At 55.1% G+C, this 27,651-nt stretch overlaps 1 protein-coding gene across 2 annotated transcripts; it reads right to left on the bottom strand.

Moving 5' to 3' along the window:
• Positions 1-1,713: 1,713 nt before the first annotated feature.
• FADS2 (fatty acid desaturase 2) lies at positions 1,714-26,585 on the bottom strand. 2 transcript variants are annotated; one of them, XM_016127886.2, is made up of 12 exons: positions 26,233-26,585; positions 19,671-19,781; positions 17,931-18,128; positions 17,716-17,817; positions 12,934-13,059; positions 9,247-9,307; positions 8,739-8,815; positions 3,926-4,023; positions 3,574-3,670; positions 3,223-3,302; positions 2,431-2,556; positions 1,714-2,080 (listed from the first exon to the last, which is right to left on the bottom strand). In XM_016127886.2, the coding sequence occupies exons 1-12, from the start codon at positions 26,437-26,439 to the stop codon at positions 2,029-2,031; spliced, it is 1,335 nt and encodes a 444-aa protein (XP_015983372.2). In that variant the 5' UTR covers positions 26,440-26,585; the 3' UTR covers positions 1,714-2,028. The 2 variants fall into 2 exon arrangements, with proteins under 2 accessions (XP_015983372.2, XP_015983374.2); XM_016127888.2 differs by lacking the exon at positions 26,233-26,585 and adding an exon at positions 25,594-25,725.
• Between the last annotated feature and the right edge of the window lie 1,066 nt (positions 26,586-27,651).

Below are 27,651 nucleotides of genomic sequence, written 5' to 3'. Positions count from 1 at the left end.
AACAAGACTGTGACAGACAGCGAAGGAGGCTGCCAGAAAACCAGTGGGGCCAATTGACATCCACCCAGGGTGCTAACGGACATCCCTACCTACACTTCAGGAGAAGTTGAACTATGCAACAAGCTAGGAGACAAAGAGGAATCTACTGGGTGGGTTAGGCTCCCGGAGCCCTTAAGCCGAAACCTTATAACCCAGGTTCACCTGAGAACACTTGAGAGGAACCAAGTTAATTAAACTGTTAAAAAGAGACTTACATTCCGGGGCTGCAATGAATGGCCAGGCAGGTATCAGCCCGGTGCCACATCTGCGTGGACAGGCCCCGGGGGAACAGCGGGAACTGGATTTCACTGGGGTCAGCCCGGGAACCTTCAGATTCAAGTACTTGCTTGTGTTCATTGACACTTTTTCAGGATGGACTGAAGCCTTTCCCACCAAGCAGGAGACCGCTCAGGTAGTAGCAAAAGGTTAGTCTCAGAAATAGTGCCTCGACTTGGCCTGCCCATAACACTGGGGTCCGACAATGGCCCGGCGTTCATCGCCCAGACCAGTCGATCTTTAGCCAGAGTTCTAAAGATTAATTAGAAAGTTACATTGCATTTACAGGCCTCGGAGCTCAGGACAGGTAGAAAAGATGAATAGGTCTTTAAAGAAAACTTTGACTAAGTTCAAATTAGAAGCCTTCTTCCCTCCCCTCTGTTGAGGGCACAGTGCATCCCCTCCTGTAGGGGGACCACGCCTTGTGAAATGTTTGGAGGACGTCCTCCACTCCTCCCCAAACTAGGGAGGATGGGCTCGCAGAGGTCTGTAACTTCTCCCATCTTGGGTCCTTGCAGGCTCTCCACCTAGTGCGGCGAAGGGCTCACCAGCTGGTCTCCGTGGCCAGAGTCCCAGCTCAGTCTCCTTTGCCCAGCCGCAACCTGCCTCACCTGAGCCTCACTGAGGGCCACCTGTCCCAGTTTTAAATGTCTTTTTTGAACGTAAATATTTAAATGGAGTTTTGTTTCATTTACTGTATCAACCATGGTTTCAGAATTTGCCTTTTGTACAGCTTAGTTTCAAAATCTATAAAACTGGCTAAATATTTTGTGTATTGATTCATACGTGTAAGACTGATATGTTCATAAAACATAGATAATTGTATAGCTTTAGGTAAAAACCTGCTGTTTTTATGATAACCATTCAGGCATTATTAAAAATAGCTTAGCTTTGGTCAGACAGCGGCTCGGCGAGGAGCAACGGCGGAGGACAGGGTCTTGGTGTGAGAGCGTGTTTAACCGGTCCCCGTGGTTGACTTCTCTGCTTTCCTCTATGACAGGACATTATTGAGACCTTGTATAACTAATTGGTTGACTGTGTATGTAAAAAAAAAAAAGGGTACAGGTAGTGAAACTCATGGTTCTCAGAACTCACTGCCCACCGCTCCAGGATGATGAATCAATGATTCGAATTCCCCTAGAAAACCAGTGGGAATGTTAAGGGTGGAAAATTTTCAAATGGCCAACTTCTGCTTCCATTGTTTAATGTTAAACAGGGTGTAGTTCTAGGAGATAATCTGTGCAAAGATATGCTCATGTTAAGGGTGTAGTTATCCTGTGTAAAGATATGTTAATGGCCAGCCTCTGCTTCTGTAAACCTGCTCGCTTGCTAGAGGGGGTTTTGGGGCTTTTTAAGCTATTCCTTCAGGAGGCTCGGGGCTGATTCTCTAGTGGGGAGAGTCCGTTGCCGGCTGGCTAATAAAGGCTCACAGTTCAACTCAGTTGGCTCCGTGGGTCCTATATTTGATCGCACCACAACATTTGGAGCCACCCCTCTCTCTGGTCCTGGGGGAAGGGGTGACAGAGGGCAGGCCCCACGGGGGAAGGTATTGGAGGGTGAAGTGAAGGGGAAATAGAGGAAAACGGAAGAAAGACTAAAAATGAGCCGGCATGTACTCCGGCTTCATGGACACCCCTCAGAACAAAAACCCACCCTTCCCTCTGGCCGTCATCCCCACTGGCTCCCCCTTCCCCATGCCCAAGGTCTGCAGCTTCATTTGTGGAGGTAGGCGTCCAGCCACAGGTCCCCAGACTTCTTCAGGGATCTGGGAAGATAGAAGGATGGGGACAGTTAGGGACCAGGAGGGGGGGCCAGGGAGGCCACGCTGCGGGCACAGGTGCTTCCTCTCGGCCCTCCGCCAGGCGCTGCTAGCTCAGGGGCCCCCAGGAGACCCCCCTGTGAAAGGACAAAGGGAAGGTCCTCATCCAGCCCAGAGCGAGAAGCCCAGCGATCCCTAGTAAGGGAGGCGGCCTGCTGGGTGTCAGCAGGGCTCGGCCTACTTGACGTCACCACTGTCTCCACCGTGGGTGGTCCCGGCTATGTGCCTCTGGACCTCTCCCTGAGCCCCAGGGGCCTCGAGGGGCCCCAGCAGTCGTGGGCCCGCCCCCCCCTTACCTGACGATGTCCTGCAAGGCTGTCAGCAGAGGCTTCACCTGGTACTGGATGCCGTGCTTGGCACACAGGGACTTCACCAGTGGGGCGACCTTGTATAAGTTGTGCCGGGGCATGGTGGGGAAGAGGCTGCAGAGAGTGGGGGGGGGGGGCACAGTGTGAGGACGCCTCCCCTCTCAGCCCACAGAGGCTGCCCGAGGCCCAGGGAGACCCTGTCCGCAGCTCTCCCTGTGTGCCCGCTGGGGTGGCTGGCACGTGGCAGGGGCACTCTGCGTGGCGGGGGGATAGATATGGATAGACGTGTTCGTGCTCTGGAGACAGGAAAGAAATGTAGTGGGTAGAGACAGAATGTCACGTTTTTCTAAAAAGGAAATGAAGGAAATAGAAGGGGTGAGGAGGGGGCAAGGACGGGGGCAGCAGGTCCGAGGAGCGGCCCCTCAGATTCCTAAGTTCGAGGCAAATCATCTAACCTAGCTGGGCCTCGATTTCCCTGTGCATAAAGGGGAGTCACTCACCCCACCCCAGGATCGAGGGAGAGGCAGGTACGAGCTCTTCGTAATGAGGCTTTGGCCACATCCGAGGGGGGTGGTTGTCACCGTGTGGCACAGGGCATAGGGACCCTTCCCCCTGGCTTGCTCCAGTAGGCTGCTCTAGAGCTGGGGCTGGGGGGATCTCAGCAGTGGGGAGAGGGAGGGAGTCCCCGAATGCTGTCCTCTGTTCAGACAGGGCTGGGGGCCAGTCCCCTCCCATCGCAGGGGGCCCCCTGTCCCCAGCCCTGCCCGTGCCCATACTCACTGGTGCTCGATCTGGAAGTTGAGGTGCCCGCTGAACCAGTCATTGAAGGCGGACTGTTCCACATTGCACGTGGTTGCCAGCTGTTCGGGAGAAGGGGTTGAGTGGCCCAAAGTAAAAGAACAAAGGGGCTTGTCTTCTCGGAAGGTCCCAGCCCTACCCGAGGGCTCAGGGCCTCCCCTCCCTGTCACACCATTCTTTCCAGAGTCCTCGGCCCACTCAGAGTCCCTGTGGGTTCTGCCACCCTTTCCTGCTTGGCTTTGTACCTATCAGTGGAAGGACACAGGCAGCCCAGTTTCTGGGGGCCAAGGACATGGACACAGGGCCCTGGCGACCAGCTCTGGCTGCTCTCACCTGGTTGCTGAACCAGTCACGGTAGGGGTCTTCGTTAATATCCATGACGATGTGATTCATCTGCGTGACCCACACAAACCAGTGGCTCTCCAGGAACCTGGGAGAGGGCACAGCTCAGCGCTGGAGCCCGTTGACCTGCTGTCCACGGGACCAGCCGCAGTGGGAACAGCTCCTCCCTCCTGGCTCCAAGCGGCCCAGGGCAGGTGCAGGGGGATAAGCTGCAGGGCCGGGACGTGATGCCCAGAGCAGCAAGTGGGTCCCTCTGAGCCTTTCGTCATGGGGCCCTTGGATCAAAGCCCCCATCAACACCAGCACGTGGGGGCCCAGGGATTAACCAGTAAATCTCAGGCACCTGACAAAGGTGAGTAAAAGGATGGATCCCAGGAAGCCATAGTAAGGGACGAAGGTGATAAAGAAACGGACATAGTAGCTTATGGCCCAGGCCAAATCCTGCAGAGAGAAACAAAATTAGACGTGGGATGGCCCCGCCCTCTCTTGCACCATGTACTGACCGCAGCTGTGTTCACAGCACCCCACATGCCCTGCTAGGCAAAAATGTCCGAGAAACCACTAAAGGCCTTCGGAAGTTGAGCACCAGGCTCACGAAGTAGCGGATGCCTGCTTGCATAGAGGGATGTCTGTTTCTAGGGAAATGCCGAATGTTTTTGGCAGCAGGGAGGGAGAGCTGTGTGCTGTACTCTCAGGGAAAGAAACAGGGATAGGGACCAGGGGACACAAGCTGAGAGGTGGCCACAGGGGCCAGAGGTCAGCGGCCTTTCTTGGTCTCGGGGATTCTGACAGTGCACACACCGCCTGGCAGCCGGGCGGCTCAGATTGACCCGAGGCTCTGTTCGCACTCAGCATGACCTGGGAACTCCTTCCCTGATGCTCACTCCGGCAGGACAGTGTGGGGCGGCGGTGGCCAAGGCTAGTCCACTCTGCTCACGCCCCTTGCTGGGGCAGTAACAGAGTCCTGAGCTAGCGCGTTTTCTCTCACTTCCTTGGCAGGCACCTGCCGTGGCTGCCCCTGCTGCTCCAGCCTCCAGGGCGGCCTCGCCCGCAGGCACTCTGCGTCCCCTCGGTCACCAGAGTCCCCATGCCTCAGCTGGACCACAGCAGGAGCCTCCCCTTGGTTTCTTGCTCTCACTTTTGTACCCGTGGCAATCAGAGCGATCTACCTCAAGTGGCCCACAGAGCTCTGCGGGGCCGAGACCCCTCTCCTCAGGCACCCCAGGGCCTTTGCACTGACCGTTTCCCCCAGCAGGAATGCTCATGCAGCAGCCGGACCCGCCTTGCTTCTCCCCGGAGCCCAGGCAGGGTCGTGACCAGAGCACAGGCTCCGGGTAGGGTTGCCTGCGTGAATTCCAGCGCCACCACTGGCTCTCTCTGGGTAGCTGCAGGTTATTTACTTAGCTGTGCCTCCGTGCCAACCCCCACGCCCCCCCCGAGGTCTGCGTGCTCTTGAATGCATGTTGCAGCGATCAGAGAGCCCACAGCGTGAGCTTAGACAACTGCGGTCACGCCCCAGCTCCGCTTTGCCACCAGAGATCTTCCTAACGTGCCAACTAGCGCATGCCACCGCCATCCTCAAAGCCGTCACTGACCTCCTTCCCTGCCGGGGGATGACGGATAAGGGATAAAATCCAGCCTCTGGGTAGGATGCGTGGGCCCTTTGCACGCCGGCCCGCCGAGCCGGCCTGTCTGCAGCGTCTCCAGCCAACTCACTGCAGAGTCTACTACGTCCAGGCTGTTATCTGCCTGGAGGCTCCTTCTCCCCTTATCCGCTCAGCAAACTCATCCTTCAACCCAGCTCTGTTAATCAAGCTCCACAATCATTCGGAGAATGCCTTCTCTGCGCCAGGGGCAGAGTCAGGTGATGGGAGCCAAAAGAGGGTCGCTCAGAAGCCCTGCGTCTGGAAGGACAGGCTCATACAAAGATTCCTTCACGATCACACAGAACAGGACAGGTAGTTTTGAGGGTGATGGAAGTGTGGGGTCTTGGTCGACCCTGGGATTTAGGGAAGGCCGCTAGAGGTCAGCCAAGCAAAGAACAGTAGGAAGGACATCTGTGGAAAGGCAGAGTGTGTGTCCCAGGGAGGCGATGTTTACATACAGGTCACGTGTCCTACATTCTCCAGCCCAAGTGTTCGAGGCGGTGGCGGGGAGACCGTGACCGAGTCAACGTCTGCCAGGGGACACTGACCTCCACCTCGTGGGCAGTGCAGAACCCCTGAGAGCTTTAAACCGCAGAAGACCAGGGTCACATTTGGATCTGCAAACAGATCTCTACCAGCTGGAGATTCAGACATCAGGTTATTTTCAGCCGCGCGGGCATGACATGATGGAGGCCCTAACCAGGACCCCAGCGCCGACGCGGAGCGAAGATTCCAGAACGACGTGGGAGGCAGAGGTAGTTGCCCTGGGGGGACTGCTTGGGCGTGAGGAATCGAGGCCTGTCCCCGGGGTCAGTGCCATCAGCTGAACAGAAAAGGGGGATGGGAACAGCTGGGAAGGGAAGGGTCTGACAGGCCAGCAGTGGGCTCAGGGCAGAACCTCGGGGTCGAGGGAGCAAAGAATACAAGTTTTGTTTCTATTTCTCGTCACATTCATTTTAACGCGCGCATGTGTGTGTGTGTGTGTGTGTGTGTGTGTGTTGGGGGGGGCGGGTTTGCAGTAGTGAGTGCACGTGCTGTCAACGGGGCTGTATGCGTACTGATGTTTTTCCGTGCATGATCATGGGGCCGCTGGTTTTGGGGCGGGGGTGTGTGCGGCAGAGATGCAGGGAAACAGAGAGGTGGAGGAGAACCAGCAGAGGGGCCTTGAAAGCCGACGGGGAGCACTTCAGGAGAGAGAGGGTAATGGTGTCAGACACGGCAGACCTCCAGGAAGGGGAGGCTTGGGCAGTGTCCCCAGGATGTGGCCACCGGCAACGTGGCCAGAGCAGTAAAAACCTCCCTCCTCTATGTTCTTAGAATGTACCAACCCCTCTCGTCCAGCCTAGGGTTTCTTAAGCTCCAAGCGGGTGGCATTAGAGGCTGGAAATTCTTAGTTGTGGGGGGCTGTCTTGTGCACACGAGGACGTTGAGCTGCCTCTCTGGCTAGATGCCCACTAGATGTCAGTAGCGCTCCATTTCCTCCTGCCCCCTACCGAGCTGTGACAATCAAAAAAAAAAACGTCTGCAGATAGTGCCAAAAGGCCCACCGGAACTGTCCCTGTAGAGGACTGCCGGCCCAGGTCACAGTAGCGCTTGGCACCTAAATCTGCTGTTGCTGTGCATTAGAAGACTATATGCCTCTGGCCACTTGGCCACAGCCCCTGAGAGGGGTGCTGTGTCCCCATATGCTTGAATCCCCACACCCAAGTCTGGGACAGTCAGGAGGCCTGGCCCGCCCACCCAGCCTGAACCCTGTTTCCTGGCAGAGGCCACGGCAGGGCCACGTGGGCTCCCCACTGCCTCAAGGGCCCTGAAAGGCCTGAGGGGCCCCATCAAATTCCCCTGGCTCTGCCATTAGATCCCCCTCGGGTACAGTCTGCTTCCCTTTCTTGCTGTCCCTACTTAATTGCTTTGTTCCTTAGGGGACACACACAGTAAAAAGGATTGAATATTCATATTCATTCGGGTGGGAGTCGTCTGCCAGAAAAGCAGGTGAAAATATCCCCAGCAGCATCACCGGAAGCAGCCTTGACTTGTCAGCACAACCCCCTCCAGGGCCCAGGTAAGCCCAGCAACTGCAAACAGCAGTCACCTTAGGAGCAGGAGATCTGGGTTTAAGTCCCTACCACCTAACTGATCCAGAAATTCGTCCCTCCAGAGCACACCTGCCTGTTGGTGAAACAGAGTTAAATGACATATGTTCCTGAGACAGGATTTCAGTGCTGACAAAATGCTCACCTACGAGGGGTGGAACATGCCCTAGAGGTGGGTCCTAGGGACAGGCTCTGCAGCGCTGGGCTGGCAGAGGCTTCCGGAGTCACGCCACCTCCCCAACCCCTGCCCGCCCCTGCGTCTGGTCCCGGCCTCTCAGCAGAACCAGCGGGCTCGGCTCCTTTGCCCCATACTTTCAAAGACAGGGTATCAGACAAAGTGCTTCAAGGACTTTAAAATGCTATAGGGATGCAAGGGATTGTTCTCAGGGAGAGACGGGTGGCCGAAGCATCGGGGAGCCCTAGAGCCCCAACCGCCCCTTGGTGTGTCCACCTTGGGCAAGTCTCAAATTCTGAGTCTCAATATCTTGATTTATGAAACTGGACTTAAAAAAAAAAAATAGAAAAAAAGGACTGGCAAGAACTGCTACGTTCGCTGTCCCAGTCAATCTGGCTCTGTCCGAAGTGGGCTCTGCTTACGGTGATGGGACCGTGCCCCCTAAAATGCATGTGTTGAAGCCCTAACCCCCAGGACCTCACAACATGACCTCATGTGGAGCCGGCATTGCTACAGCTGTAATTACTTAAGCTGGGGTCATCAGGGTGGGCCCTAATCCACTAGGACTGGTGTCCTTATAAAAAGGGGAACTTTGGACAGAGATCCAGACACACATGCAGGGAAGATGGTGCGGAGAGACCTTTGGAGAAGATGGTGGCCATCCATAAGCCAAGGAGAGGCCCGGGCCAGACCCCTCTTCCTAGCTCCGGCCATGCCTCTGCCTTGGACTGGTGAGATCACACAATTCTGATGCAAAGAAAAAAACCCAAAAAACAAAAAAACACCGCTCACTCGGCCGGCACGTTATCGTGCGGTCTTGGAGAATTAATACCCTGCGGCCTCAGCCACCGCCAGACTGCTCTCCATTTACCAACCAGAGTGCCGTGTGACCTAGTTCCTGGGTTTCGGGGGCCGCACAGGGACGTGCAAGGGTGGTGGCTGGAGCAGAGTCGAGGATGAGCGGGCCGAGTCTGGCTCTCGTCACGTTGCCTTCAGGAACTTTCCGAGGGGGTTCTGCAAAGGCGGTGGCTCCCAATGGATCCCCCACGTGTAAAGGGATCTTTAGAGGAGGAGTGCCATTGCCTCCTGGCTCCCGAGCAAGTCCCTTTCTGAGTGACAAGGCAACCACCCCCAGAGGAGATGCCCGGGGCCCCACAGGGGCACGCGGGGGGCACGGCGTAGACACCTCACCCAGACCCCCCTCCTCCCCGCATCCCAGCCCAGTCGTGCCCCTCGACTCACCGCCCATTTTTTATAAACAATCATGGACATGATGATCTGGTACTGGAAGTATACGGGGATGAGCAGTGCGGGCCCGACTGCAGGGGAGAGAAAATGCAGGCGCTTAGAAGGCATCCCGTCCCACCCGATCCCAGCCGGAAGGGGGGGATGAGCTGGGGCAGGGACGCAGCGTGGGGCCCGGCTCTGCTGCTCACAAGCAGACGGAGCCACGGGCCCTGGTGCCCACCAAGGGGTCTGGAAGCAGACGGCAGTCATAGTCCCGCCTCCCCTCACCCCCACCCCCCACCCCACACTCCCCAACTCCCGGCCCAGGGATCATGGAGCAAATGTTTGACTCTCTGGGCCTCTGTGTCCTGTCAGTATGTTGGGCCAGGAGGGGTCTGCATGGGGTGGTTACTGTGGCCCCTCCTTTTCTAACAGGTTTGGTGTCGCTCTCTGACCTGAAAAGGGTGTCAGGCGGGATAGCCGTCTGCTCTAGGGTGAGGTCGTGGGGCGCCCCGGCACTCACTCAGGAAGAAGTACTGGTGCTGGTGGTTGTAGGGCAGGTACTTCAGCTTCTTCTTGCCGTACTGAGGAAAGAGCAGAGATCGTGAGCCAAAGCCGCTCTCGGGGTGCAGCACCCTGTGCCTTCTGTGACCTGCTCTGCAGCCACCATCCCCGCCTCGTACTCAAGGGGCCTCCGTCCCTCTCCTGTCGGTCTGTACCCTGGGCCCCCAAAGGCTGGGCCCCTCTGGTCCTCTGGGCTCCCAGCCACTCCAGCTAACAGTGGCCGACGTTTCCTCAGCCCTGGCTGAGCATGCCAGCCTCACGCTCTCTATGTGCAGGCCTCAACTCATGCGCTTGTCCTTGAGCCCGGGAGCTGGCACTTCTGAAGCTGAGGCAGGGTCCAGTCACTCACTGCCCAGGGCCATATGAGAAGTGGGCCTAACTGAGATCTGGGCCTAAGAAAGCTGACCCAGAGCCCATGCGACAGTCACTAAATAAATGTTTTGTGAGTGAGTGCACAAACGAACAACTCACAAGAGGCACAGGCACTCGGAGGGGGCACCTGGGCTAGTCTCCAGGTGGGAACAGAAGGAAGTCATTGTCGAGATCACAGGGGAGGTCTGCGGACTCCTGAGAGGAGGGGCCCCGCGTGGTGTCACGGCACACCTGCATGAAGCACCCCTAGAATCAATCCCTTAGCTCTGTGTGGCCTCTTGTGTCAGCGAGCATCTTACTCGTCCCCAGAAAGTGTGTCTATTTGCTGTCATTAAAGCCAGAGTTGAGGATGGCCTTGCAGAGGTCCCAGCCAGGGAGGCTTCAGTGGCAGCCTAGGATAATTTCCCAGTAGAGGTGGGGAGAGGGGACACACTGGGGGTGTGCCCCAAGTGGCCAGGCTGGGGGAAGGGCAGCTGCCCAGTGTTCCAGAGACCATGTGGCCCTTGGGCCCGGCCTTTGTGTGCAGGCGTCTCCAGCCCTGGACAGGATCTCTCCCCACCACATCTCTGTCATCTCCGAGGATGGCCGCAGGCTCAGAGGACCCTCTCGGGTGGGTCAAGCTCTACATGCTAAGGCTTCATGAGGGATGGGGGTGGTATTTTAGAATGTGCCAAGCTAGGAGGAGGATGCCGGGTTTTTTAATTCATCAGGAAGGGGGAAAGATCCAACAAACACATTTCTCTAGCATGCACCAGGCGGTGGCCCTGGGCAGGGCCCCATGAGACCCAGAAATCCTGGTTTCAAGCCAGACAGCCTGAGTTATGATGGCGGCACTGCCTTTTCTGGACGTAACCTTGAGCAAGTTATTGCATCTCTCTCAGCCTTAGTTGTTCCATCTATTAAGTGGGTCTGTTGATGGCTCCTACCTCACGGGTAAGTATGGATCGCACAGGCAGTACTCAGCACAGGGCCAGGCCCCTGCACCCATCCAGTAAGAGTCTGCCTTCCTCCCCATTGGGACCCCCCTACCGCCTCTCCTCCAGGAGCGTCCTCGCCACAGACAGGGAGAAAGTTGGGCGGCGGGGCCGTCAGATGGGAGATGCAGGGAGGACAGAGGGTGCTTTCACCCAGGCGAGGTATGGGTGGCTCGTTGTGTCCAGACCCCAAGAAGAAGATGGTGGCGCACAGGGCTCACTTAGATGAGTCCCCGAGCTGAGGCTGACAGAAGACACAGGCCAAGGGCAGAGGGAGGGGCAGCCTCCCGGAGGTCCACTGCCCTTTGGCCCTGCCAGGCTGGCCCTCCTGTGCTCAGCCTCTCCACGGACCGGAAGGCCAGGCTTGGATGCCAGGGACATGTGCAGGGGACCTTCTTGCTTTGGAACAAATGTATGAGGAAGGACAAGGAACTTCCTTGTCTGTTCAGGGCTGGGGGAGGGGAGCTGTCACATGCCCAGCCCCGGCCTCTGGGGACCTGCGCACTCTCACACACACAGAGAATGAGCGACACAACCATGCCAGGCATGTGCACACCAGGAAGATCCAAGCCTCCTGTCCAGGGTCCAAGACCAGGGACATGGTCACCTCCAGAGAAGACTGGTGCTTGGCCTGTTCGCAAAAGGACTGCTGAAAACAGGAATCCTGGAGGGCCAGACCAGTGGAGGGCAGGGAGAGCATCCCAGAGGGGCGGGAAAGCAGGATCTCAGGCAGGAAGGTAGAAACACTTAGAGCTTCCGGGAGCCCATAGACAGTGCTGCGGGACTCATGGCCGCACCATGCCCCTCTACCACGTGGCAGAAAAGAAAAAAGGACGAGAAAAATCAGACCCCTACTGACATCACCGCTATTTAATTCTGTTCTGGACACTCCCATAATGCCATAAACCCTACACTGGAATTGAGAGCCTGACGAGGTCAGAAAGAAAGAGACTAAATCTTCATCGCTTTCGAGGATTTGATTGCCTCCCCAGGACGCTCAGAAGAATCCACTGAAAAATAACTAGAATCACAAAGAGACACTAGGTGGACATTAGATAACCAGCCGAATAGCAAGAGCTTTCCTGAATGCTGGAGAAACCACAATCAACATGACAAAAATGGGAAATGTCCAGGATTAAATTAAGGAAGAAGCAACCAGGAGACATACAGAGAGAAAAAATATAAAACCCTTCTGAGAAATACAAAAAAGAGATTTGAGTAAACGAAGAAATATGCCTAATTCCTGGGTAGAAAGGTTGAAGATAGACAATGTAAATTCTTCGTAGAAGAGGAAAATCGGCCCATGACAAGCTTACGGTGAGTTATTAAGTGCCAAGGATGGACTGGTGTAATGCCCAAGCCACCTAGACAGCATCCCACCCGAGGACCGACGGCCCAGACCAGGATCTGAGGTTCCAGAGGGGATATGTGAAGGCGGGGTATCATTTTAGCCAAATCCCATTTGGCAAAAGTTAAATGTTCGAAAGTGAAACTATAAAACACTGAAAATAATACGTATGCACTGTCTAAGCATAAAAGAAATGAAAGGAACCCCCAGGGGGTGGGGGAAATGACTACATCTTGCTACCCGGAGGTCAGAAAACCCACTAGGAGAGGGGCCTCGCTGCTGAGACCTCCTGCTGTATCTCTGTGCACTGGGAGCAGCCTGGCTTTGTGCAGTGGGAGCAGCCTGGCTCTGTGAACTGGGAGCAGCCTGGCTCTGTGCACTGGGAGCAGCCTGGCTCTGTGCACTGGGAGCAGCCTGGCTGGGCCGGTTCGTTTAGTCGTTCTTGGAGACCAGAGGCCTTGCCTCCTTGCTCTGGAGGCCAGAGGCTGGGGCTCAAGACCCAAGGTCTGGCTGCCCAGGGCTTGGTGGGGGGCCTTAATATGTGGGCCTGGCATGGGACAAGTACCATCAGATCCACTGTGACCAAAGTCCCTTCAGGGTAGTATAGTTTCATGGACATCAGGGCACAGCTCTGGAAATCCAGAAGCAGATGGTCTCCCCCGCCCCTCCACCAACCCCGTGAGTATGAGAGAGCCCAGGCTATGGTCTTTCAAATGCCATCGACTGGTAGAAGGGAGGGAGGCATCTAAACTCTCTAAGGAGCTACATCTATTATTTACATGTCAGGCTCTTCCGCAGAAATTCCAGCTTCGACAACTCAGGGCGCCCAGGGGAGGTTCCCACATAAACATCCGACGCTTAGTCTGGCTGACTAAGTCACCTTACAGGATTCTTCCCTGCTCCCCACTCAGGCCAAACACCTCCCATGTCAATACCCCCCCTTTCGTCGTACCTCAACGGGCTGCCATTCACCCAGGACGAACGTGTGCAGGGTATTCACATCTGGGTCCTTCCTGAAGACATTGGTTTTGGCGTGATGCTGGAAATGGCGATGGTTCCACCAGTCTGAGGAAGCACCCTGTGGGGGAAGAATTAGGGGTGAGCAGTGCAGTTTGCAGGGGACTCGAGCTCACCTGCGACAGGCCCTGCTCAAGACCAGTTCCCAGCTCCAGCGCCTCCAGCACGCAAGGTCTTGAAAGAATGCAGCTCCACCTTCCAAGTTGGAGCCAAGTCCTCCATCCCTCCAGGCCCGCTTCCCTCGTCGTAAGACGGTGACGGAGGGACCGGGGTGCCGGTGATGGAGGGTGCGTCAGCAGGTGCGAGGGGGGTCTCTGCACTCCGCCAACACCAGGTGTGAGCCTCCCTGCCCTCATCTTCTGCACATTTCCTGTGTACCCAAGGGGAGTGAAAACATGGCCACACAAAAAGTTGTTCACGAATGTTCCCAGCAGCGTCATTCAAAACAACCAAAAAGTGGAAATAACCAAAATATCCATCAGCCGATAAATGAATAAGTGAGATATGGTTGATCCCAATGCTGTTTGGCCAGGCCTTAAAAAAGGAATGAAGTATTGACACGTGTTACGGCACGGACAGACCTTGAAAATCGCATGCTAAATGCAAGAAGCCAATCCCGAAGGATCATATATTATATGGTTCCATTTGTATGGAATGTGCCGACTAGGGAAATCTAGACAGATTAGTGGCTGCCTGGGAGGGATGAGACGGTCAGAGGTGTTTTCTTTTGGGGTGATAAAGATGCCCCTGAGTTGATTGTGATTATTATGGTTGCACAAGTCTGAACATAAGTTATTGGTTTATACACTTTAAATGGGCAAATTGTATAGTATGTGAATTATATCTCAATAAAGCCTTTTTAAACAAACTAAGCCCCACAGGGTTGTTTGCCAAGAGATAGCTGAGTGGCCAGACATGCCAGGCACTAACGGGTAAGAAGTGAGTCACGTGACGCCTGGAAGGCTGTCGGGAGGACTGAATCAACAACCACTAACGCGAATGGGTAAGAGCTACCCAGTTCCAACATGCAGGTAAGGAGCGTTACAGGAGTATTTCCAGGCCACAAATTTCTGTCTCGCCAGCTCAAGCTCTTGACACAGTGTGAGGGCATGGCCCTCCACAAAGGTGCCCTGTGACACACTGAAAGAAACGGGACTCTCTGGCCCCTCTGAATCAAGACTTCACCGCGAACTATTGCTGGATCGACCAATGCTTTGGCCCAGGGTCCGGCCATCTACAAAAAGGCCTAACTGCTAAAACATATTTTACTTGGAAGATGCTTTTGGCACGGACACGTTCTCTGGACACCAAAAGTCACAGGCGGGAACAGCTATGAGCAGCTGTGGCCTTCGCGGCGACCTCAGGCCCAGGCAGCAGGCGGGCCTCAAAACCCATCAGAGCAAATCAAACTGTCAACAAGTGAGAGTTTAGAGGGCTGAGGAATCAGACGACACATATGCTTTTCTAGCCAAAAGGAAACCAAATTCCTGGGAAGAACGATATAGAAAAGTCTCTGGCACAAAGAAATTAAGGAGCGAGACGTGTTACCGGGAAGCGTGATGTGCAGAATACGTCAGCTAAGAGATGTTTGTCGAATGAAGAACAGGAGGGAAGAAAGAGGAGCTGTGAACAGCACGGAGATGGGAGTCAGTGAGGAGGGGCCGTCCCTGCACTTGGATCGGATTTAACGACTATGCGTTGCTCGATCACATCATTCCTTCGCTGAGGTTCTCCTCCACAAACCCTCCCTTCCTGGGCACCATGAAGCCCTGCCGGCCCTGGCATGATGACCCAACCCGTGTCCTCAGGATGTGCTGCCAATGCTGCCTGCCCCCGGGGGGAAGGGAGGAAGGAGGTGACCGTCCGGTGAGGGAGACGGGCATCATGCCACGCTGGGACGGGCCGACAGAGCTGGAAAAGCTTCAGAAGGCCGCTTGGTCTGAGCTGCACTTGATCTGCTGCCTGGGCAGGAGGGGGCGGGGGCCAGCAAGCAGGCTTTTTTTCTGACAGAGGGAAAGAGCCTAGGTGAGGACCTGGGGGGTGGAAGGAAGGAGAGTGTCGACTGTTCAAGGAACGAAAGGAAGGCCCCTTGGCCAGAGACCCAGAACCCAGAGGCCCAGGACTGCGGCCGGCAGTGCTGGGTCGAGCCGTATCAGAGCCTGAGGGAAAAGAAAGAGTGTGCACCTTGGTTGTAATGGCCCAACGCTCGTCAACAATATTTTCAAAATCTACTTTTCGGTTCGTCTCGTTTTCAATGGAGAGGACTGCTGAGGGTGACAATGTCTCTTAGCCAAGTGACAATCTTAAGTGATTTTCAATTAAACCGAAGTAAAATAATAAATTCTGCTTTGGTATAAATAATAGATTTAGACTTAATGTTGGGATTTTTTTAAATATATGTTCTAATTTTTAAGTATTTGTCAACTATTTTAATGCTCCGGGGGGAAAACAATCAGCCATTAAACACACACACACACACACACACACACACACACACACACACACAAACGTGTATATAGGGGCACAAGTGCTTCCTTTTGCCTCGGGTTCCAAACGTGGCTAGCACAGTCCTGATCTTTATTTAAAATGCTGATATTTTGTGCATTGTGGATTTTTTTTTTTCGCATTCATTTTGCTTTTCCAAAAAAGGCATCCCATCGAGATTTCATTTATGCTGTTGCTGAGTCTTTCTGGTGTTGCCTCACCCTCTTGTGGGCCACAGAGGCCCGAGGTGAGGTCGTGAACCGGCTGGCGGCCCTGCCGGCTTTCCGCCTCCAGGTGCCGGGTCGAGGCGGCGGCAGGCCGCTCGGCCCGCGTTTTATCCCAAGTGCAACGCCGAACAATTAAAGGGGTTTTAAGCGGAGGTCTGACTTCTCAGAACTGCCCCCATAAAAGATCACCCTCTGGAAGAAACGTCCACCAGAAGTGACATGGGCTCAAGGGAAAGGGTAAGTCAGGATGAGGAGGGGTCGGTCCTATATGGAACCCTACGGCAATGCCAGCTGCTGATAAGACGCCTCTGCCGGCACCCTGTTTGTTCACTGGCCTCGGCAGCTTGTGCTAGAACATCCGAGTTGACAGAGAACTTGGGGACCTCCCCACAGCCAGCCCAGGAAAAGGACCTGAGGAACAGATAGACCTATAAGACTAGCTTGCAGCTGTCGGCCACAGAGGGCCGGAATGATTTCAGGCAACCTGTGATCACTCTCGCTCTGGGGCACCCCTGGGTGAGCTGCATGGCTGTGCCACTGACCTACACATGGCGTGAAGGACACAGCTAGCAGGGAGCTGGCAAGCCACGAGTGGAAACCATGTCCCTGACCTCCCTTAGTCTCCGAGCCCAGGTACCCTGGCTTCCCATCATTCCAGAATTCCAATTTCATAAGCCGGAGTTCTACACGAAGGCCACTTCTGTGTCCTGGCCTTGTCTTCCAGTTGACACAAGAGCTGTGCTCTGGCACTTTTCAAGGACCGATGGACATCAGGCAGGAGAGGCCCTCCTGGCTCCCGCCCAGAGTCTGGAAATAGGACACAGCCCAGCTTTGTCAAGTACGTGGGGATAATATGGGTTGGGAATGAAATGTTACTTTCCAGCACCGAGGAGGGTTTTATCCAGCGGAAAAGCGTGTACAATGAAACAAAGCACACCCTCTCCCTTCACCCCTGAAATTCTGGAAGGAAACCAGGTTCTCAGACGGCCTCAGGCTCAGGGCCAGGCCAACTGCTCGCTGTGGAGCTGATGACTAGTTCCATGGTTGTTCACCCCCAACCAGATATGGAGCCTTGAAGTTATGGGCATGATGCATCTGGGTCACGGGAGGATAAGTTAGCCCAGACAGATAGCTCCTCAGAAGCCAGAGTGGGGAGGGTGGAAGTCCTTAGGGCGCAGTCTTTCTTAGGAAGCAGCTGGGTGCTGGTGGGCAAGGACTTGGGCAGAGGATCGTCTGTTTCAGAGAGAGAGTTGGCAAGGACTTATTTCTAAAACCGAGGGGATAACGCCTGTCAGGTCAGCACAAGGTCGCTGGACAGTCCAGCTTGTGTTTTACAAACTTGCTGAGCGGTAATGCTTCTGTGGGCTGGCCTCATCATCTGTAGGATGGTGAGAAGCATTGCCTTACCTTCTGAGTTTTAAACAACTCCTGTCCTTTGGCATAGCTGATCACTATTATACTGCGTGATGTCCCTCATCTGAAGCCTCTATAAGGCCAGCATCTCCTTTTCATACCGTAAAGAGTATCTGATATGGCTTACGATAAATGACTCGTCGAACAGAACGGTAAAAATAAAGATAAAAGTGTAAAGGACGTGTAATAGAAGAGGTAGACGAAGGGGGTAGTTGTTGGAAATCTTGTTTTGTGCTCCCTGGCACCCAAGGAGAAAAAAGAGAACTCGAAGTATTCAAAGCTCACATTATCCAGCACTGGAAACACTCCAAGTCATCAAGATAAACTGCTTCTTTACTGGCTCTGAACTAAGAGGAACTTATTAGATAAGCCTTTGGATTGGTAGCAAACAATATACTTAACTGAGTTAATAGACAAAAGAAGCCTGTGAGACACAGCTTGAAAGATCAAGGTCAGAGAGGTGGAGGATTTGGGAGGCTCACAGATCCACCCAGACACTGGCTTGAGAGGGAACCTGGTCTCAGGGTAAAGTGAGATGGCACCACACCAACCGCTGACCGACGGGATGGATGCCCAGGGCCGCCGACACTCACCTTCATGTGGCCAATGACGAACTGGTGAGCGAGGTGGTTCCACTGAGACTTCTTGTAGACAGAGAGGTGGCCGAAATCATGTTGCAGCCATCCAGCTTGGATCTGGGGAGAGAGGGCCACAGATGCTGTCACAGCGTTAGCGCCCAATGCCCCAGACCTCTGCGAACTGGGGGAGTCAAGGGCTTCGAGTGACCGGTGAGGGTGTCACACCTCACCTGGCAGGTAGCAAGGATAACGGACGCGATCATGGTTGTAATCCAGTCATTGCCGAAGTAAAAGACGATAAGCCACGCGATGATCTCCATGACGATGACGTGGGCCAAGATGAGGAGGAAGAACAGGTGGTTACTTTTGAACAGGTTCATGTCCTCGGCGGTCTTCCTCAGGATCCGGAAGTCTTCGATGATCTGGGACTGTGGAGCAAGAGCGCAGGGAAGGTGTCAGCCGCCCAGCCACCGAGCGCTACGGCCACCGTCACGACCACATGCCTGTCTAGGCCTGGCACAGCCCTGAGGACAGTGTTTGTCCACAGCCAGTTAAGCGGTAAGAAAGCACTCGATGCAAAAGCTTGTGCTTCGCACACCCGTGTGCACAGTGGCCTTATTCACAACAGGCAAAAGGCGCGAGCAAACCAAATAGCCACCAGCGGATGAACAGCAGAACAAAATGGGGCGCATCCGTACGATGGAACGTCATTGAGCCTTAAACAGGAAGGACATTTCGACATGCGCTACCATACGGATAAACCTTGAAGACACCATGCCCAGTGGGCTCCTGCCAGGCACGAGCGGACTCATACTCTGCGATTCCATTCATCTGCGGTACCTAGAGCGGACAAATTCACACACAGAAAGCAGAACGGTGTTCACCGCGGGCTGGGCGGAGGGAGGATGGGGAGTCGGTGCTCAACGACGGTCTCCGTTCGGGGTGACCGAAGGGTTTCTGGAAGTGGACGGCGGTGACGGCGACACGACGGCGTGAGTGTGCTCTGTGCCACTGACTGTCCGGCTGACAACGGTCACGTGGCAAACACGCCATTAGGTCCGTTCACCGCACGCGCACACGCGGAGGAGCTCGTGTTCTCTCCTGCCTGACACTGCGGCGGGGTGGGGGGGGGCGGGGGGACAGGATGACGTTCCTGCCCCCGAGAACTTGGGAAGGCAGACAGGAGGACTGGGAGGGCCAGGGCGACCGAGGCTGAGTCCAGGTGACTCTGGGGGAAATGAGGGCATCGTGCGCGCAGGGGTAAGGCAGGAAGGGGAAGGAAGCAGAGACACCCAGGATACTTCGAAAGGGCAGACAGGGTGGTGTGTGGGTGGAGGAAGCCAGATTTGGGAGTTTGGGTGATAAGCGAAGACTGAGGAGCCTCTACCAACCACCCAAGTGGCAGTGGAAAGGGGGAAATGGGGTGGGAGCTAGAGAAGCAGGATTGGGAAGGGAGGAGGCTGCAGGATGCCACGGCAGGGAAGAGAAGCCGCCTGCCTGGAAGGGGGTGGAAGGTGGAGCCACCTGTGAAGGAGGCAGGATGGAAGGCTGGCTCCGCTCCACGGGGGACAAAGGCAACCTCCTCATCAGCCCTGGAGAGGAAGGCAAGAGGAGGGGCGGGGACGTAAGGACCCAGTGGGACAGGAGGCTGACCTCCAGAGGAAACACAGAATGGCCTGGATCTCCCCAGGAAGGACATCACTACATAGGGGAGCCAGACGAGAGGGAGACGACCCCCTGCCCAGCCTGGCTCAGCTGAGGCCCCAGCGGCCGAGAGGCAGAGAATGAATTACTTCAAGTTGGGGGGCCAGCCCAGGCTGGCAGCAAGAGGGGGGTCTCACTGCAGCGGTTCTGAGTCCTCCCTGACCCCAGGTGACGGGCAGTGGCTCTCGGGGCACTCTCCGCCTCAGGGCGGGGACCCTCTCTCCTGGCAAACCCTTCCCTCCCTCCCTCGGTCCAGTCTGACTCACGTTCTTGCCTCGGTCCTGGCTGGACTCCTCTGGGGCCAGCTCGCCAACCAGCAGGGGCTTCAAGAACTTGCCCACGAAATCGAGATCCCGGTGGAAAGCGCGGAAGGGATCCTGGGGAACAAGGGGGAGGTGGTGGCTGAGAGACCCCTGCCCCTGAGCCTGTACCTCCGCCCAGGGAGAGCAGGGCTCACCAGCAGAACCTCCATGTGCCTCTCACTCGGACATGGGACAGAGCGACCCACGAGCGAGCCCCAAATGCTCTCACGGGCCTCATCCCCAGCAGCTGCCTCAGCACCTGGCTCCCAGGGCAGCGCCACCTGGGTCACTGCCCTTGACCAGCAGAGCAGCCACTGAGCTCGCCCAGCATGTGCGTGGACGTTTGGCCTGCCTTGGGGCGAGTCAGAAAAACGTGCCACACAGGCAGTGGGCTGGACAGGGCCCCGCCACCCCGTGGAAGTCCACGGGCCTCCACGGGTTCCTGCGCCAGGTGCCAGGTGCCTGGGACCTCACCAAGTGCCAGCTGGCACTTGATTACCAACGAGTGACAAGACTGGAGACTGCCACGAAAAGTGCACTTAGGAGAGCATGTTAAATCCAAAACAAATTCGGAATTAGGGAAAAGGCGTTTCCGGAAAAAGTTTCCATGATTTGAAAAAGTATGAAATTATGAAAAATTTTTTACAGGTGGCTCTAAACTATTAATGTTAAGGTGGTGGTGTTATGGCTCGCTTCATTTTCATTACTTTCCAAATTTCCTCTCATACCGCTATATCGCTTTTAAATACTTTTATAAAGGTATTTGTTTTAATCTTTTGCTGATTATAAAGGAGTAATGTATGTAGCTTTGGCAAATATAGAAAAAGTACAGAAGAATAAAGAGGAAAATAAATGCCACCCAGAGAGTGACCACAATCGCTCATATTTTAGCGTATTTCCTTCTTGTTTCTTTCCATACATGATATGTGTATTATGTAAATGATCTCATAACAAATATAGCATCTCTATTGGAGATGAGCTAGCGCCAGGTCCCCCCGATGGGCTACAGTATTATGCCCCAGCATCAAACAATTTACAATGCATCAAACCAACTCTGAGACATCGCTGGGATGAAGGAATAAGTCAAATGACACCATATGAAACAATCAGAGAAAAAAGCGAGGTACGTGTGTGTTGTTGATGTGGCCGGCAGGGCGGGGTGGCGGGGAATGTGTGGATTTCAAGAGACTGAAAAAGAGATAACAGAAAAGATATGAAAACTGTAGTGCTTGATTTGAAAGGCTCCCATTTGTAGGGAAAAAAACACCCCGGCAGGTATATAAGACGTTTCTTGGGGTCGAACGAGAAAATTTGAATATGGACCGGTCCCCTGATGGATCCTCTTAAAGTATCGCTGTTAATTTTCTTAAATGCGACAAAGGTTCTGTGATTATATTGAGAGAATGTCCCCGTTCTCCAACGGCGATGACGGTGAAGGGTTTAGAGATGAGGTGGCATAAGGACGTAACTTCGCGCGATTTGGCGAGAGACAACAGCACAGGCGTGGAGAGGAAGGATGCAAACGCGGCGGAACGTTGGCTCGGAGGGTCTCGGTCTGAGGACACGCGGCGAACACAGCGAGTGCTCGCTGAGTCTTTCGACACTGCTGCATGTTTGGAAATTTTCAAAATAAAAAAAAAAAATAAAGGAGAGAAAGGGAAAATGCCGACAACGAATAACAAGGTTTTCACACTCCCCTCCCTGCTTTCCACCACAGACTCTCGAAGCGGTAATTGCCGGTCTTCTCCCATTTTCCTACTGGCGCCGAATTCTTCTGCCTTTGTTCTATTTGTGTCTAGAACGGCCTTACAAAGCAACGCTCTGTGCGGAGGAAAATTGGGACCTGAGTTTTTTTTTTTTTTTTTTTTTTTAAAAAAGGTCTGTGGCCCACTAACTCAACAGACAAAGGATGGCAGCAGAGGATCAGATTAAGTAGATTTTCACAGAGATGTGCTGCTTTTCCAGGGGCCCTGGGCAGGCTGCGAGGTGGCCTGCGGTCCGGTGTTGACCAGCTCTGCCCACTCTGGGCTAGCCGTCCCCACCCTGCCTCAGTCTCCTCTGCTAAGTGAGGACCCTCCCAGCTCAGATGTCCCACGGGCCTGGGAAAGGCTCGAGCTGCAGTTTCTGAAATTGGGGGCCCGAAGTGCTGGGGGCGTAATGGTGAGCAGAGCTGCCTTCCCAAGTCAGAGCCTAAAAGAGCCCTCTCTTTGGTCTTCCTCATATCAGACCATGGCTTTTGAAGAATGAACAGGAAGTCTTTGATAAGGCAGCTTCTGGAGAAATGGCTACCATGTCTGACGATTAAACAATGACTCTCTGCTTTTCGAGGAGAGGTAGAATGCAATACAGGAGTCTGCAAGTGGGCTCACCCCACATCCAGCTCCCTCCACCCCCACCAGGTCCAGGCTGGAAACCTGGTGGCTCTCTCAGGTGGCCTCACTTCCCTGAGGCCAGCGGAAGGGAAGGGGAAGGCTGCGTTTCAGGTAGAAAGCCCGATGCCTACAGCCCTACCGGATAGGTAAGCTTAGTGCTGTTGGATTGTCTCGTTGTTCCGGGCAGGTACGGTAGCTTTCTGAGAAGCCCTGGTGGGAACTGCCAGGGAGTCCACTAAATTCGTTCCCATAGCAGGGCCTTTGCCTGGCTCTTCCCCCTGCCTGGAGTCCCGTTCCCGCAGCACCCTATGGGTGGCTCGATTTGAGATGCACCTCAGAAAGGCTTTCCCCAGCCACCCCATCTGAGAGTGCCGCCTCTAGCCCCACGCTTCCTCTGGGACATTGCCCTGTTGTAACTTCTTCGGAGCAGTTAACAATATCACCAGCTATATTACATACAGATGTTCCTTGACTTATGATGGAGTTATATCCCGATAAACCCATCGTAGGTTGAAAATGCAGTTAGTACAGCTAGCCGACCCGACGTCGCAGCTTGGCCTAGCCACCTTAAATGTGCTCAGATGTGCTCAGAACACTGACAGCCCGCAGCTGGGCAAAACCACCTAACACAATGCCTATTCTGCAATAAGGTGTCGACCGTCTGATCAATTTATGACGCACATCACTTTGGCACCATCGCGAAGTTCAAAACTCGTAAGTCAAACCGTCATGAGTCAGGGACTGATTGTGCTCTGTTTTTGGTGATCCGTCTCCACTGGAATATAAGCGCCAAGGGAAAGACCACACCTGTCTCATCTGCTGCAAAATACCCCAGTGCCTACAACAGTGCCTAACAGGAGGGCTCACAAATGAACGCAGGGAACCAGGACCCCATAGCCACGTACCCTCTAATCCCAGGAGACATTTCCACTCTGCCATCATGTTTCGACTCTCTTTTTGTTCTGTACAACTCGGCTTTTGCTTCTAGAACCCTAGAACTCCTTACCTTCTCCAGCACCTACACACTGGTGATTGGTAGAGGCGCCGTGTGCCGAGATTATGTGGGTTAGCCACGGAGCCACAGGCTCTGTGTACGTAAACTGCTAATCGTTACCAAATTCTGAGGCGGATTCTATTTTAGAGATGAAAAGAGATTGAGGGGACCAAGCTACTTGCCCCTGGTCACACTCCAGGTGTGCCCAACTCTAGAGTTTCCCACTGTTAATACAAAGGCCCCAATCAAAATGAGCTTCCTCCTTCCTCATTGTTGATCGCTGTGTCTCTCCCTTCAAAGTGTCACGGATGGGCCACATGCACTTGTAGAAAGTTCCTAATATCTGCTTTATTATGGAAGTGCTTGCTGGTGTAAGGCAGGCCACAGGGCAGGTAAGACAGGGTTAACCCGAACGCTGATTTTTGAACAAGACTTGGAACCAGGCTCTACCCTTACCTGACAGGGAGAGAAGGAAGACTTTTGAGAACACAGGTGAAAACAAAGGATAGGAAACCTGTCGATAGAGCAGAGTGGAGCCAGCCCCTGTGGTGTAGGTGTGTGCGCTGGTGGGGGAGTCGACGGGAAGGGGAAGTCAGGTTGCAGGAAGGAGGGCCAGAACACCCAGATTCCCAAATGTATGCCACGCTTCCTGGTCTTCAGAGTTCCTGCTCCTGCCATCGGCTAGCTCCAACGCCAGCCAGCTTTCAGAAGACATCTCATCTGCCCTGACCCCACGCCAGGTAGAGCTCACAGATCCTCCCCCTGCACTGAGCATCAGGTGCCCTTTGTTTCTCAATGTGGGCCACCTTCTCTGCAGCGCGAGGCTAGTCTCTAGTCCAATTGTGCAAATCTGGGGACCCAGCCTGGGACCCAAGAATGAGGGAAAGGCCAACTCCAGGCAGTCAATGCAGCAGGCGAACACATGGTTAGGGAGGGAGAAGCCGAGAAGGGACCCAGGGTTCTCAGAAACAGGGACGCTGACTTCCTTTCTACGGCAGAGATGCAGGAAGAACAGGAAGCCCCTGTGCCACATGCCTTCCAAGGAAAGAAGGAACAGAGGCTTGCGTGGCAGTGCTCTGTGCCTAGAAGAGTGTCCCTGCTGATGCCAGGCACATGCACTGCCCGGGGGTGGGAAGGGCCGGGCTGCATGGGAAGTAAGGCCTGCACAGACAACTAGGCACGATGACATTACAGTGGGAAACAGGACTCTGCATTTCCAGCATCTCAGTAAGATATGCGAGGATTCTGGGGCTGGGTGCGGTTCTTCCAGCCCCCAGGAATGAAACCTCTCTTATCCAGATCTAGCTGAGGGGGTGGAGCCGCCCTCCAGGCACAAGCAGAAGAGGAATTTCATGTGTAGTAAATGGCTTTTCTGTGCTCTAAGAGGTTACTGATGCAGACAGGGCAGGAAAGCGACAAAGAGGGAGTGTGGGCAGGGGTAAGGGGAGCTGGTGTCTGCAGGCAGAGGGTCCGGATTCAAGGCCCAGCTTGAGAGGAAGCAAGGCAACAAACCCAGCAGGTGTGGTCACTGTCTGTGTCTTTGTGCATAGGCCCAGCTCAGAGCCACAGAGAGGCTGAATAGGTATGTGAGAAGAAGATCAAAAATCCCCCGTGGGCAAGTTCTGCTGTCATGAAAAGAACAGAGATACTTTTGGGACATGGGCGAGGGTTCATTCTGTGCACCAGAAGATCAAGACAAGAGAAGCTCCAGAAAACCAGAGGTGGACTAGGAGGGGAGGGGGCGCTGGAAGGACTCAGCGATGGTAGATCCTGAGTTTAGTTAGGCCTGGGGGCTGCGGCTTGGGCAGGTTTTTAAACCTGAGTTTAGTTGGGCCCAGGGGGTGCAGCTTGAGCAGGTTTTTAAACCACAGAGCGATGAGAGGGCCGATCTGGCTAAATGAGGTAACAGGTATGAATGTGCCTTGTGAGCTGTAAAAATTAACTTTTATTCTGACAGGCAAGGCCAAATTCCATCTTCTGCGGAAGGCCCAAGCGGCCCACGATTTCTGTCACTCCCTAAACTCAGAGGAAGAAGTCCATGCCCAAAGGGATAAAGGCACCTGCTCGACAGCCTAAAAAAGCCTCTCTTGATTCCTAGCCTGTTCCTGTCTCTCTCAAGTTCTCTTCCCATACACCCCAAACTTCCCATGGCCTTTTCCTAACCTGGTTTCAGAGAGAGAGAGAGAGAGAGAGAGACAGAGAGACAGAGAGACAGAGAGACAGAGAGACAGAGACTGAGACTCCAGTTGCTCACTCTATCATCATTTAACTACATTTCATGCCCTACAGTCTGGCCTTAGAAGGCAGTAAGCTTCTGGGATAGGGCTGAGTAAGACAAGGAAGGGGTTTCCTGGCCAGAATATAAACAGAGAGCCATTGAGGTGAAAGTCCTAGAGTAACCTCGGGTGCAGCTGTACCTGTTGCCAAGTCAGCCGACTGTAGCTAAATCTACGCGGCTGACGGTACCGTTTGACCTGCACTTCGCACACTCCAGCCCTTTCTGCTTCCACTGATTCCTCACCCGGGTTCCTGAGAAGGCTGACCCTTGGGGTAGATCCTGGGAGTCTTTGAGAGCGTGGGAACAGGAGCTCCCAGGCGGTGCCGCCGAGGCGGCCATTGTGGACCTCCTTAGACCAGACTCCGGGCAGGGGCCAGCCCGGGCTGGAGACGCGCTTTCATTCCCCGCCCCCTAGTCTGGCTGGAGAGTGAGGGACGCGCTCCGAGTCCCACATTTGGCTCCTCTCCCGCTCCTTTCCTGAGCTCCCAGGAACGGCCATCTTTCATGCTGGGGGCGCCAAAGCCCAAGGGCCCGGACGCCCCCTTTGGGGCGCCCCTGGCTCCGGCCGAACCCGGCGGAAGAAGCGGGAGCGTGGTCCTTGCGCGTGCAGCAGGTCCTGAGCGGTTCTGCACCGCTCGGATCTCCACCGCGGCGCTGCTTTCCAGGGTCCAAATCCGACCCCCGCGGCGGGTCGGCCCAGCTGTCCCGTGGGACGAGGATTCGGGGCAGGGGATGAGCACAGGAGATACACTTTGCTTCTCTCCTGAGTCTGTTCCCCACGCCCTATTTAGCTCTGGAGATTTGTTTGGCCCCCGGGGACCCATGGCTCCCGGCTCCCGCCTGCGGCAGGGAAAGGTGGCGGGAGAGTCCCCAGACCCTTACCGTAGCATCTTCCCCTGCGTAGTGCCCGATGACCCGGCGGCCTCCCGGGTGCCGGTTGGCCCATTTGGTGATGTTGTAGATCTTGCGGTTGATGACGAGCCACTGGTCGGTGCGCACGTTGTGCTTCTGAATCTCCTCCCAGCGGAAGGTGGGAAGCGGCGCCTCGCGCTCGGTGGCCCCTTCGCCCTGGTTCTCCCACTTTCCCATGCTGCCTGCCGACCAGGATCCCCCCGTGTACTGCGGCCTCCCGGCTCCGATTGCGCGAGTGTGCGGCTGGGCCTTCCGCGCCTTCGGCTTTTATCTTCTGCTACTCCGCCTCCCACCGCGCCCCCTCCCTCATCCTCCTCGCCCTCGCTCCGGAGTATCCTTGCCAAATAGCGCTCGGAATGTCCCTGGCTTTTCAGTGCCCCTAACTGGTCTCCCACCAGCCCGCGATGGACTTTTGCCACCAGTAAAAACTCGCGGGTGCTCAGGGCCCCGACGCCTCCTCCTCCCCCCTACTGCTTCCCCCCCGCCCCCAGCTCCGCATCCTCCGGCGTTCCCGCGCGCCAGGGTTTCCACAGTGATCAGCAGAGAGTCTGCACCAATCCGGGCGCGTCATCCCGCCTGCCATTGGCCCAGGAGGATCTTTCGAAGGTCAGGGGCCTGGAGCTGCGGTCCCCAGCTCCCCCCGCCTGGCCGGGCTGGCTACGTGTCGGATCTCCTCCTTAGCCCCTCCCCCACCCAGGCGCGGGAGATCTTAGAGGACTTGGACCAGTGAGCGAGAGCAGCAGTCGGGCCGTCCCGGCACGTTCCGCGCCCCAGGCGTTTGCACCTGATGCTAGCACAAAGGGCTCTGCCGCGGGCGGCTGGGGCAGTGGGAGCGTGCAGGCTGCCAACCTGCGCTCCAGGACTGGCTTGACTAGCTGAAGCCCTTCCACTGCGCGCAGAAGTCGAGACTCCAGGATCGCCACATTGTCTGCGCTCTTCACACGGGTGCCTTCTAGCGGCCTCCCGGGAGGAAGGAGCCTGCCTTGGGCTCACCCAGAGCTCTGAACCCTGTAATCAGAATATCTTGGGAAAGAACCTCTGTTGCGCTTCCTTGTGCTAAGGACATGTGGGGTTGGGGGCGACGATGAACAAGGAACAAGACGTGGTCCTAGCCCTGGACTGAGGAAGCTCACAGCCCAGTTGGGAGGCGGAACATGGGAGCATTACAGGACCACACACGATTAACCGAGTGCTGGTGTACAGCCTCCAGGAAATAAAAAGATGGGGATATCAAAAGGATAGGTAGAGGGCCAGGTCCCTCAGACCCCAGCTGGATGGAGCTGCTTAGGATCAGTGCCTTGAGGAACGGCCTGGCCAAGAGCCCTGGGTACCAATGGCTGGCTGAGGACAAGTGGGAAGTAAGCATGAACAGAGAGAGGTGGGGGCAGA

This window comes from Rousettus aegyptiacus, unplaced genomic scaffold (assembly GCF_014176215.1).
Source record: "Rousettus aegyptiacus isolate mRouAeg1 unplaced genomic scaffold, mRouAeg1.p scaffold_m13_p_5, whole genome shotgun sequence".
In the NCBI taxonomy this organism is placed as follows: Eukaryota; Metazoa; Chordata; class Mammalia; order Chiroptera; family Pteropodidae; genus Rousettus; species Rousettus aegyptiacus.
The sequence above is the reverse complement of the archived record's forward strand: the minus strand, read 5'-3'. Positions and strand labels throughout refer to the sequence as shown.

Coding starts and splice junctions, on each gene's coding strand:
- FADS2 (XM_016127886.2), bottom strand. CDS start 26,439: ATGGGAAAGTGGGAGAACCAGGGCGAAGGGGCCACCGAGCGCGAGGCG. Junction 18,129..19,670: donor GCCAGGACCGAGGCAAGAAC/GTGAGTCAGACT, acceptor CTTGCTCCACAG/TCCCAGATCATCGAAGACTT. Junction 8,816..9,246: donor GCACCAGTACTTCTTCCTGA/GTGAGTGCCGGG, acceptor TCTCCCCTGCAG/TCGGGCCCGCACTGCTCATC.